The following is a 23251-nucleotide window of genomic DNA, read 5'->3' as shown; positions in this document are numbered from 1 at the left end:
CAGTGATATTAATATATAGGGAATTGATAATGCCACTTACATGAGGCTGGATTTCTGTCATCTTCTCAGGATGCCAATCCTTCTGCCTGCTGCTCTGGTGATTGGAAGAATGAATGGCTTTCTGTAATGCCAAGAGATCCTGACCTTCAGTATTAGGCATCTGCAACAAAATATTGAATACTGGTCTCCTAGTATTTTCTTAAGAATAGCTGTAAATAATTTCCCACAATTAATTACAGAACACAAGTGAAGCCCATTACTGCAGCAGAATTACAATGACCTCTCAATAATTCTCCCCATAGTAAGAGCAAGTGGCTGTGGACGTCATGCAGATTTGCTCTACCCTTAGCCCTTAAAGCATTCACATGCTGTTAGTGTTATTTGCTGTAAGAAAGAGCAGTTAAACAAGGCCTCAAAAATAAAATTAAAAACAAAACATTGCTGAGCCTCATCTTCATTTAAAAAGCATTCCATACTGCAGTTAAGACCATGGATCAGTTCTATAAATTTGCTCCAGAGTGAAGCAGACCAAAATCCCTCTAAACTGATCTCCTGACTGACATCACAAAACCAAGAACTTTCTCTATTCCCATCTTTCTTCTCCTCCACAAATATCCTAAACTAAAGCAAAAATTAAGAAACAGATGAAACTTTATGGCAGAAAGATAATTTAAAACTTACATGTAGCTTTTTATCTCATTTCAAGAATTCTAAGTAAAAAGAGGACAGTCAAAATAGAATCTATTTTTAATACAAACTGTCTTTTATCATGAACAATCAGGACAAACAAAAATACAACAGACGCATGAGCTAAAGTTCTTTCCAGATAATCCATTGTTAGTATTTGATTTATTTAAATTTATATATAAAGGAGTAGTTTGTATAAAATTATGTATTTACAATATAGTTATAAACCAAACCAGGTTGATTTCTTTCCTGAATGAAACATAATGAGACAGTTTAATTTTAAACATACACAATTTCACAGCTATTTCCCTTCCTTAGTCTTACTCCCAAGGCTCATTCTCTCTGGAACTGTTTATGTTACATTTTCACTGTATCAAACATTATTAAAAATTTTCTTAGGCATAATCTGTTTCAACAAAACTGCCAATTTTACTTAAATTTATTGAACTGGCCCAAGATACTTAACTGGCATGAAGAGGAAGTGATACCATGAAAATAAACCACATGCTGCTGTAGTCAGTAAAACAAATTTACTGGAGCATTCTACAGTGTTACTGTACTTAAAAATTAATACCATTGGTAGAGTGACTACAGGAAGTTTTTTCAAAGAAGAACTATGCTTTAAATTATTCTTTGAATTAAAAAGAGGAAAGAGGGATTTCTTGATGCTCGGATTCTCGCCGTTGGTTGAGTCTGTCTGCAATATAAGACACAAAAACTAAATGCATAATATTTCAATTCAAGAGATCTGCCCCTTACTAAATTAACTTTTTTTTTTTTTGATTATTCAACAATACATGTTATCAAGCCTATAATTTGCTTCTTGAAAATACAATAATGATTGAAAAAAGCCTATGGAACAAATTCAAGGAATTCAATGCATAGAAAGTATGCAAAAAAAAGATCAGCACACCTATTCTTATATCCATGTTCATCAGAAATACAGAATGTGTTTATTTCAAAAGCTTTTGGAAATAACTGGTGGCTCTTGTTGACTTTACTGAGCTTAGAATTAAATCCTGTAACTCTGGCAATCATTTGTATTTCTGATAATGACCTAAAGCAGTATGACATTTCTTAATTTTTATATAAAGAAAATATTAAAAAACCACTAACAATAACAGGAGTTGGTTTCAGAATGAGAAGTTTCTCCAGGAGGGAAAAAAGCCTTCTATTTTTAACTTGCAATAAGAGCTATGGATCTAGGATGAATTATTTCAGTATATGCCATCAGCAACTTCATGTACAGCTGCAAGTACACTGGCTGTTTTATTTTCATTTATGGAGCACAACCAAAGAGCTTACCAGTAGATGAATGAGCAACAAACAGAACTATAAGGTACTAGAACTATAAATGGGTCTATTTCTCCCCTGCTCAGGTTCAAACAAGCAGGGGACACATATATTGTGCCTTGCATTTTCCTGTCTATCAGAAGAAATCTTTATTATGCAATAGAATTATTATTTGACTAAATACAATGACAAGTGCACTACCAAAAGCGTGGGCTTTCAAACAGCTTTCCCTGCTCCTAGATTCCATCCAAGTTAATGAAAATCAATAATTAGCATAGCTTATGTTCAAGAACTGTATGGTCAGAAGAATTTCCTGTTTCAAATTCAGTAAATTAAAAGGGAATGAAAGCACTGCTAAGAGAAATGCTCACCTGAAACTTTTTTTCCAAAACAGATAATTTCTTCTGACCCATAGCTTGAAATAAGTGCCAAAATCTGCAAAACTCAGACTCCTCTGAAGATAGTGCCTACTGACACTGTGTACAACCCTCATGGATATCAAATTGTTTGGTGGCAGATGACACAAAACTGTGATTCTAACAATCCTCAAAACCTTTTGCTACATTACTAAAACACTTCAAACGATGAAAAGGAGAATGGACAAGAACAGCTCTGCAAAAACAATACTGCAAAGAATTCCCATAACAGGTAGTAAAAATTGCTAACCCACGAGGTACTGCACCTGGAGAACTCCAGAGACAATGATTCATGGGAACAACCTCCAGGAAGAAGTGCCAGCAACTGGGATTAATTCTAGGCTATTCGATATTTTAAGAATGACATTACTAAGATGTCTTCAATCCAATTTCAGGTATCTTTTACAACTCCTGTGATGATGATCACCAGCAAAATGAGACTTGCCAAAGGATATCAGAAGTAAATCATAGCTAGCTTTTATGTGCTTCTTAGCTCTGTGACAGTCCTCAGATCTAGTTTGTTATTTCTTGCTGAAAGTCTGTGTTTGAGTAAATAACTGGAATTTCATATTTGTAGGACTCTACCTGAATTGTAGGTCTCAGGAAAAAACCTTGGGTAGTAACAAGCTGTCTATTAAGACTTTTAATAGGAATTCATGGAAAACATTATATGTGTAGCTGAAGAGCTAATATCACAAGTGCCGTGAACAACTTTTACTACTAACACCAAATCTGGTTCTGAATTGAAGGCAGTAATTTTATGTTGTGCTGGAAGATCCTAAAGACTGTCCCAGTGCTTGTTAGGTAGATGTCTTCAACCAACAGATGAAGAAGAACAAAGAGCAGTGTCTGAGCCAGACACTTGTGCACACACCAGTGGTACAGTCTATGCCTAGATACTGTCCTGGTAATCAGCTGCAAAGAGAAATTAAAGGAGGTTTTTCCGGCTCTGGTTTGATCCAAAACTCAAGCAGATCTCAGCAAGTTTCTGGCTGAGGATGAAAGAGTTGTATCACTATATTATTTCACTAATTTATTCATCTTTCTGTGAGATACCACCTCTAAATAGCAAACACAATTTTTTCCCTTCTCTCTCTCTCTTCCATTCTTCTCTACCCCTCTTTTTAAGAGTGAGAAGAAACAGGAGTTAGTATTAGATATAAATCTGCCTTAGCTTGTAATCGATGATGGTTTTGGTAGCTACAGATCAAGGAGCTTTTGATTTAGGTGTTTTGTAAAATGCCAGATTTTGAGAGGCAACACAATCCAGTATGTATTTCTTTCACACAGTTTAATGTGAAGGCAATCACCATCCCATCTATCAGCTGAGCTATTGGAGTGTTGTCTGCCACCATGTCTGCATGCCTGGAATCACAGTACAATATAGCAATGCAAATTTAATGCCTTTTTTTTTTTTTCCCCCTTGAAAATGCATCACTGGAACCAATGGCCTTAGGTGTTATCCTTACATGGACATTTTGGTATCAAACAGTCCCAGAGCTGTAATGTAGGCATTTAATTCAGTTGTTTAATACAAATGATCATATTTGAGCTGCATACAGGTATGAGGGTGAACGAGTTCAGAAGGAGAGGTAGATGCCATTGCTGTAAATCACCCAGCAGGAAGGTGAGGAGCATTTCTGAGTGCTAGTTAATATACATATGCACATGTTCCACACAGTTCAAAGACATTTTTAAAAACCCAAAACAATAAAAAGTGTGGTAATCACTCCCCTCCCCAGTTTTCAATAGAGCAGCCCTCCACCAACTCTCAGTCCTGTCACCTCACTCCTTGACAGTAAATATTTTCATTAAGTCACTCCCCTTTGCCAGGAGTAAGCATGGTTTACTCAATTCTGAGAATCTTCAAAACTATAACTGCATGTAAACTTACAGGAACATTACAGTTTTAAATATTTTAATGTTTCCAGAGCTGTCATTTAAGAATGAGATTACTTCAGTTCTTAGGCATATCTTTATTATAAAAATTTGTGAAATACTACTATACCACTACTTTCTGATAAAATAAAGTCCTTTCTCCCTCCCAAAAATTTATGAAAATGTAAAAACATATGAGACACCAAAGACTTATACTGAATAACAAAAGCCACAATCTATTCCCTCAACAAAACATAAAACACTTAGAAATGGTTAAGACACATCATACTTATTCCAGTCATGGAATGCAGAAGAAGACAGAGGCTGTTACCAAGACACTTCCATGAAAAAGACTGGAAAGAATTCTCATTTGTTACAGTCTCATTTTCTCTGTATGGGTGCCTGAAACTATTCAAGCTCTGGGGACATGCAACAATGAAGTTACTATTCTTGGAATGGTATCACCATATCCTGAAAAAGAATTTGTTGCAACATCATCTTAAAACTTGCATCAAAACTGGCTCTCAAAAGGTCTGAATGGAAACAAAGGTGTAAGTTTGAATTTCTTCATTAACTAGTCCTAGTAAGGACTAGTAAGTGAAGAAATATTTGAAAAGGCAGAAAAATCAACCCCAAACAGGAGAAGAATTTGACTTTCTTATAGTGAAAAGAGAAAATAAAAGAAGTGCATACACACACACAATCATAAATAATGTGAAGGTACTGTACTAATCTAGCATATTAAAATGGTATAATTCAAAATAATTAAAATAATTCTTCTACTAGAAATGCTGCATACTTACATTTTGAGATTTCTTCTTTTTCTTTTTTATTGCCCTGAAAAAACCTTGCTTTTCTTTCTCCTTGAGCTGTTCTGAGTGACTGTTAAGGTTTTCAGGACTTTTCCTAAATATGAAATAAGGTATTGTAAGAGAAATTTTATTATGGTATTACTTTGTAAATTCTGTGCAATACTGAGATCTGATGCCAAAGAATGTAAATTATTGATTAAAGTAAAAAGATACTTAAAGTTTTAGCATTCATTGGTTCCAGGGTTACTACACAAATACCAGAGAGACTTATATACAAGGGATAGGAGGTACACAGTGTTAGGGTAAAATGATTAGTTTAAACCAATGAATAGTTATTTAGGGAAAAGGAAAGCATGCATGTGTTCTTTTAAGTCAGAATTTAATACTCAAATCAAAATATCACACACAAGGTCTTTTAGGAAAATGAAAAGCATATCTGAGAGAACATACAAATGGCGATGAGCTATCAAAGCACAGGTCCAGTTTATCCATTGCTTGCTGGAGAAGCAGGAGTTGCAAAGTTGGCCAGAGAGAACCACTTTCAACTGCACTTCCTGACCCTTGCTGACATGGTTCCAAATCTATCATCAGGGAAGCTGGGATCTACTGTTGTCCATTTCACCTTAAAACCTTCCGTTAGTTTGCTATGTGTGAGACAGTGCTGGCAAAAGGAGGTGACCCAAAAATGGAACAGGTGACTTGCCTGAAGACTGAACTTCTGCCTTTTAACTCTTTATTTACACGTCTGAAACAACTACAGCTGATAAATAACACATTACTTTCAATATATACAGTATACCATGTACGTAAAGTACTCATACAGGGTAAAAAGATGGTTTACAAGGACAGTGGTGGGCATAATTGAATTCAGTTCTAGTGCCCTTTAAAATAGCTTGAAAATTGAAAACGGTGCAGGAAAGCACCACAAAAACATTTTCAGCGATTTCAATCTCTTTAGTGTGTTAAAAAACACACTCAAACCAGCTCAGATATTTAGTTTCCTTGATCACGACGCAGAACTACTTATCCAGAAAGAAATTACAGAATACTAGAAAATCTTGGACTTAACAGGCAAAGATATTACAAGAACAAGTAGGTGGATGATGTAGCCTAAGAAGTCTTATTAGAAATAAGGCACTGATTTTCACAATAACATCATTAACTGCCAGAAAAAACTCCTTAGTGGAGTGCATTTCCCATCTTTGACATTTCAAATCGGGACCTAATACTCATCTGGGAGAAACACAGCCAACAGGTCTGCTGTCTCTGGGCCTGGATCCCAGAGGATGGACAACATTTAGTAGCAACTGACATACAGAAAGTCATACCGGGTCATTTAATAATCCCTTTTCACACTTAAATTGCATGAAAACAAAGAAGAAATTATTCCATTGTCTTGATGGAAAACCTAAATCAAAGCCACTGTTTTAAGGGCTCTGTATGACAAACAGGAACAGTTTTTCTTGGAGCGACTGTAATGTAGCAACATTTAACTGTCTAATATAGTTGTCACTGGCTTCTAATTCTGGCTTTAAATGCCATGCTATCAGCTGGTGATTCAGCTGCTACTACATGCCAGGCTGACTTTTTTTTTTTCCCAAATAAATGTGAAAAACATAATTGGGGTAGAAATCACTGGCGTCATCCTCCTTATTGATAAAACCATCTTCACTCTGATAGGTGGTATCAGTTCTTCAATTTCTACACAAAACCACCTCAAGCTTGAAATGTTACCTGGCTCCAAATGTAAACGCATGCAGTATTTCAATCCTGCAATAAAGTGCAACTATTCATTAACAGAATGGTCTTAGCAAAAAAAAAAAAAAAAAAAGAAGAAAGTATGGTAGAAATTTTCCTAATTTAAATTCTTGAGAACTTATATCTAGATGCAGAAATTACACTCAGGTGCATGACAATATATATTTAATGTGGACATTACAACAATGTGGACATTACTACAGGGAAAAAGCCCTCTAGTTTAATGTAATGATTATACTTATAACAGGTGTTTTAAATATACTGGATTGCTAAGGATTCCTGTTGCTGTCATGTCCCTGTACTTGGTACTACTCTAAGTGGTGTGACAGGTATAATAACGCCTTACTACTCTAAGGCGTTATTATACAAGTCACTTAAAGCACCAAGGAGAAAGCCAAAGAGTAAAGACTACTGATAGCTTTAGATTCAGTGAACTCAGGAGTCTGACATAGCACAGACAGAACACCTGCAGAATTATTTACTAAATGATTTTTACTTGATTTGTTAGAAAAGTTGGAGAAAGCATACACCCCAAATATCCTGCTTGTACTCAGAAAATCATGTAAATGGGGCTAAGAATCTTCGGAGCCTTTCCCCAAAGGAGCTCCTGTGCACCCACAGCTGCGAGCATATCCCAAACCAGTCCCAATGCAAATTATCAACCTGATGATTGTTGTCCACTGAGGAACCAGTATCAGATCATAAGCAAGACCCCAGGAGGTTACTTTACACTGCCCTTTAAAATTTTTCAATGTCTTGGCATAGCTTTTCTATTACAAAGACTATTTCAAAATGGAGATGCTGTATTTTAAAAGGTGAAGTTAATCTTCAGAGTGAAGCCTGGAACAATTTTTGCCATACTTTTAGACAGAGATTCACTCAAGTGTGATTCTTTTCTTTGGCCCAGTGAACCTGGATGAGAAAACTGCTCTCCACAGCAGCTGAGCAGGCAGGAGAGAAATGAAATTCTGCACCATCATTTCCTCTTTATGGCTACAGTGACCAGAGAGAATTGGAAAATAAGGGGCTGAGAACTGCTCATTTTCAATTGCTGCTTACCCAAAAGCCAGTGGTTTTATACTGAATGGTTTATGTCATTAACTCCTCTGACTCATAATGCAGTACATTTGTCTGAGAAAGCATTGACCTTGAAAAGAAACTGCTTCAAAACACATGCTCATTATGTGAAGAGAGTGAACATATATAGCATTATAGCAGGAAGCTTCAACACCAGGATTTTGTACCAAGTAAAAATAGAGCAGAACATTTTGATCAATGATGAAACACTGGGATAATTTAGGCATCCCAAAAGACGATTTTCAGATAATGGACAGTACAGGAAAAAATTAGGATTATCAAAAAAATCTGTAGAGTCACACAACATTAAACTCTTCCAACACACTGCAAGTATCTTGGTATTTTGCATAAAGCTTCAGCTCTTGAAAGCAAACAGTTCCACCAGAGTCTTTTATGTGCTGTCTGTTTTAGTAACAAGTAGGAGTAGTCCTAGAGAAGAGCCCCCACTCACAGAGCTCATTCTCAAGCAGAAACCAAAGGAAAAATGTGCTGTGCTTTGTTATTTTATTTTTGTGTACCTTTTGCATGCTTAGGACATATAATGCAGAACACATCGGTTATTCTGGTCTGAAACACTCGGAAAAGGCATAAGTACAAACAGAAATTCTGTGATTATCACTCTTATTTATTACCCCTGGTAGGAAAGGTATCCAGCTTCATGCAGGTGCAATGAGGTGTAGCAGCAAACATGCATGTGGCAAGCAAGCTGATGTGCTTTTACATTAGCTAAAAAGAAAAAATAGGAAGCATGTTGCATTCATGCTGCCATAGAGAGATTCGTATTGCAGACAGCTCTTTTTGGGAGGCAATTTCTCATGCTTGTTTTATTATTCTTCAGCAACCCTAATCTCAGCAGGCAGCCTGGCTGAGAAACCTTCATGTACTAGTCCCTTTACGGATCCAATCACAATTACATGAGTAAGGGTTTTGTCTAATGAAGGAGTTACTGAAATAGCAGAACTTTTCTTTGAAGATAAATGACAAACACTAATTCTCCAAGATACCTTTTAGTTTTAGTCAAAGTAAGACCCTTAAGGGGCAGTTACACAGCTACCATTTAGCAAAGGAGTGAAAATGTCAGAAACGAATTAAGCAGTTCAAATAGATAGTTTAAGATAAGAATCTCAATCCCACAAGCTGAAGCCCACAGTAAAAGGTCATGGTCTGAAAGTCTGGCATTGAAAGCTTAAAATCAAAAGATCAAATCTGAACTCTGTTTGGAGCTGCAGTTTTTTTATTTTATCACGTGGAAAAGGAGGATTTATTAATTGGAATAAACCCCAGATCTATTATCTTATATACAGAATACCATTCAGAATTTGCAATTTCCTGATTTCTTTTACAAATTCCATTAAACAACTGGAAAGTATTTATAATGCAGCAACAGTCATGCTGCACACACAGCTGAACATACTCTAAACTAATTTGCTCAGATGCTGGTAACCTTTTACTTTCAGGAACAGGAAGTGTGCCTATAATGTTACACTGACACTGCCACAGCAATATAAAAGTCACTCATGTCCTGTTTACAAAAAAACCCCATACTCTGGAACCTTGAAACTTGACAGTGGATAAAGTTTTAAGCCTTTTACTCTTGTAAGAATAAGATTTTTTTTTTCTTTTCTTGAATGACAGAGATTTTGCGCGTTTATATATATTATATATAATTTAAAAACAGTAATATTATACATACAGTTCCTCCTTTTTATTATTTTTGCAGAAATATACGACATATGCTAGAGAAGATATGACAATCTACTTGTCATAGGACAACTACATTTGTATGGATATAAAAATGCTTTCCAGAAGCCCCCAAATATCTTGTAAGCAGTCAATGCAAACACTTCCAATATGATGTGAGATACCCTACTGCATGTTGGAATTGATTCTAAAGAGATATTTAGAACTATGACAGTGGTAAAGATAATTCAGGCCAATATTCTGGCACACTGGGAGAATAGAAATAAATATCTTGCCTATAACTACTGATTTTGCCCAGCTCAGGACAAGGTTTGTATGAGTAGAAGAGAATAAAACATCTATTCTTGTATCAATAAAAAAAAAATTGAGAAAGTTCAAGGTCATTTACAGGAAATTAAACTCTAGCAAAGAGAAGATTTTCTAGAAGGATAAAAAATTTGCCTTTTTTCAAATCAAGTTGTCTGAAGTTCAGAAATGATCTAGTAATTTAAGAGTAAAATCTGATGACAAAGGTCAAGTTTATAATAACTTTATTTTAAAAGGCAGGACAGTGGGGACAGAGCGAAAAAATGCACACAAAGACAGGGGAACATCTGTGACAATTCAGTCTAGCAAACATTCACAGAATCTTTGACAGAAGAAAGGCAACACAGAGCAATAGTATGAGAAGCAATATTTTACAGTAGTGGCAAGTCCAGGTGGAATACATGTCACTCATAATTCGAGATGAATTGTCATGTACCAGTTAGCTATGTCATTCAAACATCAAATATTTACTTCATCATAAAATTGATGTAAGCAGAATCACATTCCATTAGAGCTTTCAACATTTTCACAAGCATTTACACAACTTCTATACAGAAAATTGAGTAGAGGAACACAGACTCTTCACTACTCAGGAATCGGATTAAGCTGCATTTATGGCACAGAACAATTTTGCAACATCAGACCATTGCCAGGACAACTTGAACAGAGTTAGCAGGTAGAGCTGGGCAGGAAACACTTCAGGAAAATAGGGAGTAGGAAAAGAAAAGAGAAAGATAAGCATATGCCAAAATAGCAGTAACTAGGTGTTGCAGCTACTGCTATTTCTTCCATTTCATAAGAATAAATGCTTATTCTTCTGTGGGTTCTTCTCTCAAAGGAGCTGTTCCACTTTGTGAAAATATTTGAGTAATTTGAAGCAAGGACTTAAATCTATCTGTCTCAAAGTTACTGAAGGGCCTTTTTCACAAGGCCATATTGAGCACCTCTGTGGTCCTTTCACTGTTTTAACAAGATGAAACAGCTTTAAAACAATATATTGAGGGAACCAGACAATGTCCTCCAGAATAACCTCTAACTTCTGGTTTAGGGCATTGACTTGTTACATCTAAGATCTTGGTTCAAGCCTCTGGTTTATATAACAAAGACCCTGCACTCAAGTTCCTCGCATTCTAAAAAATAATGCTGCCTTCAAAATATTGGTTATTTTGAGAGTATCTCTGGTTTTGTCTGGCAATTCCATCCTGGAGCTGAAGATTCTTCACAATAAAAAGTTAGTGGTTATCACCCACTTCTTTTGAAAAGTTTTGGTTTTGGTAATTTGGCATTATAAACAAAAAAAAAACCAACAAACAAAAAACCAAAAAAAACTTCATAAAAAAACTTCATAAAAAAATTCCCAACCAGCTCTAATAACATACGCTATTTTTTTTCAGTTCAGAGTTCAAGTAACATTATATGTTTTTTTGCAGTCAAGACATTATATTCCTGAATGATATATAAAGCAAAACAAGATTCCAGTTGTCTTATGTGATATGCAATATAAAAAGATCCAGATAGGAAGGACAGTGTAAAATGGTAAAAGGATTCAACAGCAGGAATAAATACCTTCTTTAGCCACATAAGCCACAACATAAGCACCACCGTTTTACATAAATGACCGGTTTCCTCAGCTAACTTCCAGAAAATGGATGTAGGTGGAGCTACTGAAGGACAGGAAGCAGACTCTAGTGAATCAGAGCAGGTGAGAAGGGTTCTGGAGTAAACATCTTCTATTACTGACATAGGTATACAACCTGAACACAAGCTGAAATACCAACAGTCCACCACCCACCACCCCCCTTTCTCTTTAAGCACATAATTCTCTGGTTATTTGTGTGAAAACACATTAAGTCAACAAACCACTGAAACAGTTTAGACAGCATAACTTTATGGCCCTTTCAGAGAGAAAGGTTTCAGAGAGTGCTATAAAGCATAGTTGAACCATGCAAATGTATGCAGCCCATTCCTCTCACCAGTCCTGTGAGCTCCATCTGCTTATTTTTATTCAATATGCTTTATTGTGATTTTAAAAAGTAAAAGATTACTTTAGAGCCAAACAGCTCTAAGAGAAACAAAACTATTTCCCATTCAGTCCTGCAAAGCTATGTATATGTCATTTTATTAGCATAATTAAGGTGCTCTATGTTATGTAATGGAGCCATGTGATGCTTTTAATATTTTAAAATCAATATAGACCATTAAGATGTTGCTTAATCCATTTTCCCATAGAATGTATTCATTTCCTCCTGTGTATAAACAAAGAGAGCAGCAGTCCCCATTGTAGGGTGAAAATATTCTTCATTAATATAGTACTTTATATACGGAAACATGCATTTTGATATTTTTCCCACTTGTCTAACAATTCATGCTTCTGGAATCCACAAATTTCTAGATATACTACACACACAAGCACTTTGCACTATCTTCAACTAAGGACTAATAGCGGGAAAAAAATTGTGAAGGATTGGACAAAAGTATATAAACTTTATTGCATTCATGTTATGGGTGCAAAGCAGGATTCCTTGCTGCTCAAGAGGGGACAGAAAACACGCCATGCTATGCTGGTATAGCTGGAGGAAGCAACTAAGCACATGGACAACTGCAAATCTTGAGAAAAGCGTGAGGATTGTGTCCCTCCTGCTAAAACCACGTTTTTTCCCTGCCATTCTCTACACGTGTGTGCCCATTACAACTCACCAGGTGTCAAAGGTGGTTTGTCTCTTGGGGTGGTTTGTCACCGTGGTGCTGTCTGCTGGTAACACCGAGGCTCTGTTGGACACATTGTTTTCTATGTAGGTACTGTCTGGACGTGGAGATGGAACTGAACAGAGAAACAGCAAACAATGTACACTGAGCTCTGCCAAAAAATCCCAGCTCCCACTCCTCTGCTTCCTCTCTGCCTCTTACAGTAACAGGAGAGCAAAGACACCTTGTGTTTTGTGTAGGATTGAAAAGAAAGCTGACTTTTGTGATCCTTGCAGGGTAATATTGGTCATAACATGAGACCATCATCAGAACTTGGGTAAATTGTTATTAGATTTGAGAACACTTCTATTTGTAGGGAGCTCTAAGCGTGACTGATATTTAAAAACAGGAAAGAGAATAAGAGGTTGGAATATTGTTACTAAAGACATGAAATATTACAGTTTACACTTCATCTTCACTTTAACCCTTAAAAACAGTAGCAAGTAAACAGTTTTTTTGGAAAAAAAAATTTATATTTGATGTAGCTAATATAATGTACTAAAAATTAAAACATCGAAATTAGATATTATGTATTTTTCAAACAGACATACTGTGGTTTTGAAAATACACAACTATATACAGATATAGAACATAAATTTATTAGAATTATGAATATCACTAGAAATACCTGCACTGGATTAAAAACTGACAGGACGCTTGTTGGAACTTTAATGCAGCATCACATTACACAATCTATCAAAACAGCATCTGTAAGATTTGTTCAAGCTGTAGTACAAAAGTATATGCTAATAAATACTGTTCTAATACAAAGGTTAAATTTATATAAATAAGGATTTACCTTTTTCACAGTAACTTGCATATACTATTATCACCAGTTTTGCATGCACTATTATCAAAGTATTATTGGAAATATAATATCATCTTCCCAAGGCAATAATTAAGCCCATCTAAAATATATTTGTTAGATAGACAAAGTTGAAGTGGAAAAATCCTCTTTTTCATAAGAAGGAATTGAATAAATCCCAGATCTGCAGTTTCTTTAGCACATGACTTATGAAGTCCTTCTTCTTTGGAACTTTTGTTTCACTATACATAAAAAAGAAGGACAATCCACGCACAACTTTAGGAGCTTTTTAAGGATTAATGAAAGCAATCCAGGACTGAGAATTCTTAAGCATCCTCTGCTGCATTTGCAACACGAACACTCAAAAGCATCACTCAAAACAGTGCAAGCTTTAATTCTGCTCACAGGTTTTAATATTGCAGTGGGACACTTGCAAGGATTGTCAGATTTTAACGTGTCTAAATCAGGTCATGAGCCAACTTATCAACCTGAAGAGGATCAGAGGGAGATTTGTGACTCTGCTTAAGGTTATTAGGTGACTCATAATCGAATTTCAGCTGATTGGGACTTCTTAAGGCTCAGGGGAGCCCCACAAGCCTCCTAACACTTGCAGGACAGTAATTAGCCTCTTATCATCTTCTTCAAAACAATTAGCCAGGTTTAGCCATGAGGCAGCTGCTCAGAAACCACCATCTTTTGTGTGCCACAACAGAACAGTATCTGTTTGTGTGTGTCCATACACAGACCTGTTTTATTATTTATTCTGAACTGGAATTATGCAAGTGTGCCCTTGCTCGTAGGAAACCCGGATCTTTAGTAATTTAATAAAGGCACAAAAGAAATGCCACAGGTTACAAGCCATTAAAGCTAGAGTTACACTTCCATGTAACACAGTATCTGAAACAGATCAGTAAGTATGTCCATGTGCTACAAGTGCATAGGTATAAACAGAGTCTTTATAAGAACTGAAAATAAAAATTTAAAATATTGATTAACTGCCTACTTTGGTAATACTAATTTTGTTCATTTTGCCCTGATGCCCTGATAAATTATATTTTGCTTTACAAGGTACTGCAGTGGATGTACTTTCCAATTAAAGTGAGCTATCATTTACAAATAAACAATAGGGTACCAATGCACTTCCTGCAAACTCACCCTCTGAAAGCTGAGTAACAAATATTTTTCCAATAAACCTTGGTAGTTGTTCATGTTAATCCTCTGTATCAATTTCTAGTACTTAATTTATATTCCATGCTAAAATTCTGGATTAAATTTGAAAGAGCCACCATGAAATTACCTCTGTAAAAGCTGCCAACTCTTCTTGGAACAGGGTCATTATACAGAATTCTATTCTCCTTAGTAGATGCTCCATCTTCTGTGTGTGGATCATGATATGCTCCACCCTATGTAAAAGAATAATAAACTATTTAAAATGAAAGACTGTTAACTGATTTGCAGTTTTTAACCAACATACATAAGCAACAAAGCTCCAAATTCACCATACCATTTTCCTTTCATTTTATTAATAACTGTAAATATCAAATCACAGACTATGTAATCAATAATTACTTGATTTTGCTGCTTGCTTGCCTCTTTCCAAAATGACAAAAATGGCATTAACAAAATTTTGCCTCCAAGTTGTGATTTTAAAGACATTAATCTGATTGAGGCCCTCAGAATTTCAACTTGAATGAAATTCAACTGTAGCATCTCAGGAGAAATCTTTTACTGGAGGCTTGTTAAATTAATTTCTGATGGAATCTGGTCACTCTGCTACTGGCAAACATTAAAAAGCAGCTAGGAATGCATCTAATTTGAAATAATTGCAACACCAAAGCACTATAATCTCTTATCTCTCAATATCATTATCTAGAGGTACCAACAATCACAAAATCTACTGTATGCAAAATAATAGAAAGTCTCTGAACTAAGAAATCTATGGACAAAGTTCTTCACTCAGACAGGATAGGTAAAAGCATATCATTACCTCTAATTCATTCTATTTTCCTGAAAACAATATTGGAAGTACTTCAAGTACAAGTCTAGGTGAGCCCATAGAAACATCCTTATGCACACAATTAGTCACCAAATATGACTTAATCCCACTCTTAAACTCATCAGGAACTACAATTTTTTCCCTCAGTATGGACTGACCACATGAAATTTAATGCTCTTCTCCAAGACCCCATAGGAAACTACTGAAACCCCTGCACTAAGTGAAATCTAGAACGTCCAAGAAGGACAAAGGTTAAAAACCAAAGCCACAAAAAAACCTAACCAAAACTAAAAACTGGGATTCCAATTCACCACACAAGTGATTTGCAAAATCTACTTTGCTTTTTGTGGATGAAGATCTGGTCTCTGTCTTGTTGTCACAGAGAAAACAAACCTTGAAACTGAGGCCAGAACTGCAGATAAAACAATGCTTCAAATCCCAGCTGGATTCTTCTAAAATTTACCAGAGTCTGAAGCATTTGATTAAATTACTACTTGTATTAGATACCTCTTATTTATCAGCAGTTAGATTTCAAACATGAGACAGTAATAGCAACTTGCATTTGATTTTCTTCTGCTTAACCCTTTTTGTATACATTTAATTTAAATGTAAAAAACCCCTTAAAACAAAACTGTTGTGTTGAGACATGAAAAGTCCTAAAACTAAGAGTGGATGAGAGGTTTTTTTTTATTTTTTTTTCGATTTTTTTTTTCTTAAATAAGATTTAAAGCTTGGCAAAAAAAGAATGTTTTTCTTTAAAAAGACTTGGTAGAGCTAAAAAGAAAACCAATGCGAAACTAGAAACACGGAAGTAAGGAAAATTAACCAAAGATGAGCAGAGAAAAAAACCCCAGGAGAACTGATCAGAAAAAATAAGTATGAAAACAGTAAAGAATCTATGAGAACACATATTATTAATGAGTTTTTTAGTTCACTAATCCTGAAGGGAGTGAAACTTTCTGACTCCTAATGCATAATGTAGAAAAGGGTGGGAAAATGAGGATAGGAAGGAGCCAAAAAATGACTTTTTTGTGAAAATGCCTTTATGAGGCATAAGAAGATTGAAAATTTGATTTTGATTTGTTACTGAAAGCAGTACAAACAAATAAAAAACAGCTTTGTGAATTCACAGACTTAGCATCCATTTCAGAAAAGTCATTTTCCTTTAACACTTCTAATGGTTGAAATACAGATTTAAAAGCACTAAGTGAAGGCTGAAGTTTTTAAAAATACTGACCACAAGAGATAAAGGCAAGTTCTTTATCTTGAATGAACAGACTTTCCAAAGGAAATGAAAATGAACAAAAACATAAGCATTACAATACACACTGATTTTCCTAATTAAAATAAAAATCTGTAAACCCATTTTCAATGACAAAGAATGATCCAATAAAAACAACTGGCCTCTAAATAGTACGAAATAAAATTAAAATTACTTCAAATTACTATCTGCTGCATAATGCAAAAAATGAACTGAAGAATACAAGGTAGTGTGACCTTTTATTATCAAAAACTGAAACGCTGATATTACTGCCCTTCCAAATAATATCCTGAAGAATAAGTAACATCTAATTTGACTGAAATGAGAGAGACAGAAAAATAAGTACACAGGAAAAAACTGTTTTTGAAATGGAGCAGCTGTAATCCCTTCTAGGTAGCTTTTTAAAAATTATTATTCCATGCACTTCTATTTTGGTATTTTCTCATGTTTGAATAAACATAAATCTTGAATGTGCTATGAATGAAAAAACATATAATGTCTTTTTTTCTCTACTGGACTGAGGAGACAACCACTACCTGAAACTCTTTTATGGTACTTGTAAATCCCTATTAGGTCAACTACAGCTATTTCTTAGATGAACTATTAAGTGGGCAGAGTATTTCAGTTTCTCATAGTAAACCATCATCTTTGGACCTTAAATATTATTTGCAGCTCTTTGACTTTCTTCAATTTATCAACAAATTTGAACTAGATGTGTTCTCCTTAGTAGTCAGTTTATCACAGGGGTAGGCATAGAGAAACAAACACTTATTTTTGTATTTGTCTCTCCACCATTTTATTAATAGAGAAATTTAAAGCTCTGAGGACAAATACAGTCATCTTTACATATCTGATGTGTAAAACATGAGATAATTCAGAAGTGTTGTGTAACAAATGTAAATCAACACCAGAACCAGCCTGTCCTCTACTCTTTAATTAATGCTCACAGAAAAACACAACCAGGTATCCACTGACAGTAACCACTGTCAGAGTCAATTTACAATGGCCACTACAATATGAAATTTCTAGATTACACCAGTTACTTATCATACTAATCTAAAGAAATATTGCAAGCTTTGATATTTCTCTAGTAAATTAGGGTATTTCAGCAATAATGTCCTGCTATACCTGAATGAAACACTGGCTTCAAAAATTAACATTAACATTCATAACAGAAATACATATAGGAAAAGCTAAATAAAAACACAAATGAGAAAGATAATTAAGCAAAATGATACAGTAAAAATGACATCAGACCATGTAACCAAGGACTAAAAACAACTAATGAAATTTGAACTTCAGAGACAATTTTTCTGTTCTCACATTTCAGTACTTTAGGAGAATGGTATTCAAAGTCCATTTTTCAAAAGTACCTTGATATATTCAGCCCTTCTGGAAAAAAAAAAAGCCCCCAACAACATCCCCATACCTTACAAGACAAATAAATGAATAACTGCAAAGAAACAGAAGACAGAAAGCAGGCGAACTGCCCCCACGTGAGTTAAAAGGAGAAAGGTAAACCTTCAAATAAGAGGCAATATTTTGGACTAACCCTATTAGAATCTTCCGTACAGTCTTCTCGTGATGAGCCAACAGACCTTGTGAGTGACTTATGCTGCACCTGTGGAGATAACAGTTGCAGGCTGTTTGCTCTGGCTGCCATCCCTTGCCCTACGCTTAAGCCACCCTCTGAGCCCTTTGACCTCACTCTGTCCCGGCTCACATACATAGAGTGTCTATGAGGGCGCTGCTGTGAAGAAAAAGGACTGGTATAACCTAGACCATAGGAAAAAGATTCATGTGGAGCAGACAGAGAGTGGGAATGGCTTCCATCCATGTGATCTGGCAGTTTTAACTCCTCCATTGTTTTGGAGTGTCTTGTTGGTGGTCTTCGGGCGTCCAGGGTACCCTCGCTGCGGTTATTCCTGGCGGATGGACTGAGCATAGTTCTGTTATCGCTGTGCCGGGGAGCACTCGGACTGGTAGGAGAGTTCAAGTCCATGCAGCTGGATGGAAAATACCTACTGGTGTTTGGTTCTGCAGCTTGGGCCCTGGCCTCAGAAAGGTTGCCCACGGATTTTGAGTCTGTCAGAACTCCATGGCTCTTGGACTTTGTCCGATAGGAGGGACTCTTAGAAGACTGTGGGATGGTATCGATGTAGCTGTGGCGGCTGTGCTTGTCGCCAGGCTGCAGCGTCCCAGTTTTGCTTTGAGAAGTTTCCATAAAGGAGTGCCGGTTCTGCTGAGATCTGGTGTTGGACTTCAGGTACTTTGTGCCTGAACCATCAGAACTTTTGGTGTCCACATTAAAATCAAACTCTGTTTTTCCCTTTGGTTCCTTTGGGCTGAGAAGATGTGGCATGTTATTATTGGCTATATCCTTGTTGCCAGATCCAGGTGTGTTGCTTGGTTTTTTTGCGTGCATTGGACTAGGTGCAGGTCCAGGAAGGTTTCCATTTAAAAAGCTTTCATTTGCTGGAAGCCCCTCTTCTCTTGGCCCGCCAGCCCCTAGTGTCTGCATATCCTTGCTGTTTGATCTGTGGTGTGACTGCAAAGCAGAACTTTTGCTGGCTTGATTTCTATATTAAAATGCATAAAGAAGCATTAATATATCAGATTACTTATTCATGTATTAATAACTTCAAAAAAGTACACCCATTTCAGTTGCCACTTAAAACCAAAAATTTAACTGCAGTAAGATCAAATATCGCCAACTAAGGCACCAGAAGCTTCACTAAAATAACAGATTTGCAAGTGTTTGTACATTGTTGTTTCTGGTTATAATCTGATGGCAAACTCTGCTTTGGTTAATGATTTTGCTGACAAAAGCTCTTTAGATATCAAATCTAATAACAGAAATTCCAACATATTTGGACATTTATGTATGTGTGTACAATGTGAGTACATCGCTAAGTGAAGCATTACATTACGAAAATTAGCTCTATATCAATCAAAAAAATCTTAAATACACCTGGCATATCAAAGGAAGGTAGAACAATCAAATATGTCAGCACTGTCAAAAAGCCCTGATACAATCAGTGCTCCAGGCTATCTTGGGTATTCCTGGTTTGGAGGAGGAGGAGAGAGGAAAGGAGGGGAAAAGAAGTTATTGTTCAGATGGAGTCAGTCTGAGCTAGCCCTGTAACACCAAACCCAAAACCAGGTCTACCACAGGAAGACAGCTTTTGTGGAACTTGGCACTATCCCAGTTTTTGGTGTATTAACTCATTCCAAAGCTGCACCTGAAAGGCTCTGCAACCAGACTGACTTGGGGCAGAGCTACTTGGTTATGTCCTTGTCCTCTACTCTACTTCCTAGCTCTTCTGGTTTTGGGACTACAGGACTGAGATATGAGTTGGTTCTGCAAACCCTGAGACTGATTTTTTTTGAGCAGGATTTATTACCTCAGGTTTTCTGGCATTAAACTAGTTCAGCTCTACTTCCTAGCTCTTCTGGTTTTGGGACTACAGGACTGAGATATGAGTTGGTTCTGCAAACCCTGAGACTGATTTTTTTGAGCAGGATTTATTATCTCAGGTTTTCTGGCATTAAACCAGTTCAGTTTCTGGAAGCTTTAGGCTGGCACTGCCATAGCCAAGACTGAACAGTGCTGGAGCTGTCCTTGTTTGCCTTGATGGACCTAGGCAGGCTATGAGCAATTAACTTATTTCTGTAATAAATCTATGATGTAACTCAGATATATTGCTGAGGGTTGAAGTGACAGATCACTGTACCTTTGCTGATCTTTTTGATAATTGTAATTGGATAACGCTAGCTGGTTTTATACCTAGGATTTTTGTATTAACCACTTCTATTGATCTCATAATCTATTTCATTGCAGTTCCTAAAACTTAAGCAATTTTAATGCCAACTTAAATTATTTTCCAGTTAACAGAAAGCATATTTTTCAAAACTTTAGAGATAGAGGAACCTAGTATTTTTACTAGGAAAGACTTTTAGACAAGTTTCCAGTGGATGCAGGTCTTTCTTTCTTTCTGATGCCATATGTCTAATGATAAAACTTCTACTCTAAGCATCTGTAAAGGCAGCTAAAACTTCTTGGTGTCTATCTTTGAAAAAGTATAGATTGTGAATGTCATCCGAAATCCTAAAATAGAGGAGCAATTTTTTGAATCTCACAGGATAAGCTAAAGCAAAACATGGCCAGGATTAAAAGCCTGCATATAGAATATTAAAATATTCTGCATATTTCAGAGGGTGACCTTTATGAATGCATTTATCAGAGCAATAACAAGAAGGTTTTTGTACTGAAGTATTTCATCCAGCAGTAAACCTGATTCACTGAGGTATGAAAATTAAGTGGCTTCTCTCAAGCTACGTGGGTCCAGCAAGGGAGTCACTGAGCAAACATGTCCTGTATGAGTCTGAGGTCAAATAGACTACACACGATCCACAACTGCAACTGCAGACAAAATTCTCTTCATCTCCAATTTGGAATGTGATCAATAGGCACAATTTTCAGGACATTCAGCTGCTACAAATCTGTATGAACTTTAAGCTTTTAAATATCAAAATCTTGGACAGATTTGTACATATACAACAGTGGTAGCATTCCAAAGAAAAGAGCATTCCTTTGGAATCTTGGGCATCTTCCAAGCCACAAAATTCCTATTGTTCAAGAAAAAGGCTAACATTTTCTTTTAAGGTGGATCAGCCAATTTTTTTTTTTTTTTTGTCGTACGCAGAAATGGCTTCAACATTGTCTCTTTTTTTTTTTTTTTTTGTCATACGCAGAAATGGCTTCAACATTGTTTCTTTCTTTTTTTTTTTTTTTTTTTGATGCATGCAGCCTGATGCAGTAAGTTAGCAAAAATTTCAGTTTGTGTAGCTGTAGATACTATCTGCTTCCTTTACTCAGTGAGGCAACAGAACAGCACTCATGTTCCAGAGTGCCTCAGCTGTCAAACAACCACTTTTCTTGTAGGTGATGCTGCATGTGAGCACCACAACAACTCACTCACCGGCAGAGCAAAAGCCAGTGGCAACAGTGACAAGGCTACATTTACCTGTTGGATAAAGTGTTGCTGTCTGCATGGTAAGGTTTTCTCTTAGCTGACCGTGAAGGAGAACTTCCACAGCGATCCAAGAGTCTTTGGGTTTGAAACGAAGGGTGGTTCAAACATTGCTCTGTCAAATATCTATCTGCTGGATCTAACTTCAGTAAGTTCTTTGAAAAACAAATCCCAAAGTTTAAATGTTAGTATCTGTATTTTACATTATCAAAAGAACTCCGAAACCAAAACAAAGAAAACAAAACAAAAGAAACACCCCCCCCCCCCCCCCCCCCCCCCCCAAAATAAAGAACATTACTGGGTAATTTTTTAATCTCCAAAGTTTCTGTGATTAGATGTCACTGGTAGAATAATTTCATGGTGCATTAAACTACATATGATACTAAATAAACACACATATTTGTTATATATATATATAATTTTATGCACACATATATGACAGTATGTTTAAAATACAAAGATATATAAAATTTCTAAAAATGTTTTATATATCTATATATGTTTTAAATACATGTATTTTAAACATATTTTTCAGGATAAACCTTACAACATTGTTTTGAATCAAAAATATTAAATTTACCAGTAATAAAATGCTACAATGCAACAGGCTTTACAAACAAATCAAACAACTATATGGGAACATTATAATGCAAAGACAAACATAATTTTAAAGTTTAGTATTTTTAAAAATACACAAATGTAAGAGTTCTGGTTTTAGCTTATTGGGATCAAGTTCACCTGTATTTTCAAAGAATTCTCTAAGCTGTTTACAATGCATTCAGAATAACACTTGCCTCATAATTCTATTAGATCAGTTATGATTCTAAATAAAGACACTTCCTGACATGAAGAAAATATTTAATCACAAAACTTGAAAACAGGAGCTTCGGTATTTTGGGAAGTTTGAAAGGTTTCTTGCAATAAAAGACCAATCCAGAGTTTACATTGGAATATTCAAACATGCATGACTGTTAGCAAAGTTAAAAGTTTGAATGGCTATTAAGCGAAAAAACCAGTTATTTCTTAAGGGTTGTGTAAGTTTAAGAGAGAAGAAATCTATGTGTGTCTGTGCATACACACACACTACATTAACACCATACTCAGCCACTTGACCACAAACTGGCTTTCCCTTCACAGGATCCCTGCACTTCAAAATGGTAAATGCTCAGGAAACAAAGCAAGTGGCAAACCAAATCCTATGCAGTTTGGTCATACAGTATGCAGCACCTTTCTTTCTTAAGTGACACACTCTACTGAATGATTAACAGCTTCTTTCCCCCTTTTTTCTGGTATTCATCACTACAGTGGCTCAAAAGGCTGAACAAACATGAGGAGGCCACATGTGATTCCTACATTCCCCCTCAGAAGAGAGGATGTCCAGAGGCTTCTCACAAGTGCCTGTACATTACATTACACAGGCTGGACAAGCAAGGAGAACTGGAAGTCCACAGGTTATCACAAGGCTGGGAATCTGCCTGGAATC

The 23251-nt window shown here is 36.0% G+C and overlaps 1 protein-coding gene across 1 annotated transcript in view; it reads right to left on the bottom strand.

Moving 5' to 3' along the window:
• The window catches only part of CDKL5 (cyclin dependent kinase like 5), a 132455-nt gene that overhangs the window by 8821 nt on the left and 100383 nt on the right, over positions 1-23251 (bottom strand). Inside the window, exons 11-17 of the mRNA XM_041399951.1 lie at positions 21763-21923; positions 18288-19314; positions 14776-14881; positions 12626-12749; positions 5078-5180; positions 1262-1384; positions 41-160 (exon numbers count right to left, since the gene is read on the bottom strand). Of these exons, the coding sequence (XP_041255885.1) occupies positions 41-160; positions 1262-1384; positions 5078-5180; positions 12626-12749; positions 14776-14881; positions 18288-19314; positions 21763-21923 (1764 nt within the window). The remainder of the gene's footprint in view (positions 1-40; positions 161-1261; positions 1385-5077; positions 5181-12625; positions 12750-14775; positions 14882-18287; positions 19315-21762; positions 21924-23251) is intronic.

Source organism: Onychostruthus taczanowskii, unplaced genomic scaffold (assembly GCF_017590055.1).
Source record: "Onychostruthus taczanowskii isolate IOZ18803 unplaced genomic scaffold, ASM1759005v1 scaffold17, whole genome shotgun sequence".
Classification (NCBI taxonomy): Eukaryota; Metazoa; Chordata; class Aves; order Passeriformes; family Passeridae; genus Onychostruthus; species Onychostruthus taczanowskii.
This window is presented reverse-complemented; position numbering and strand designations above follow the sequence as displayed.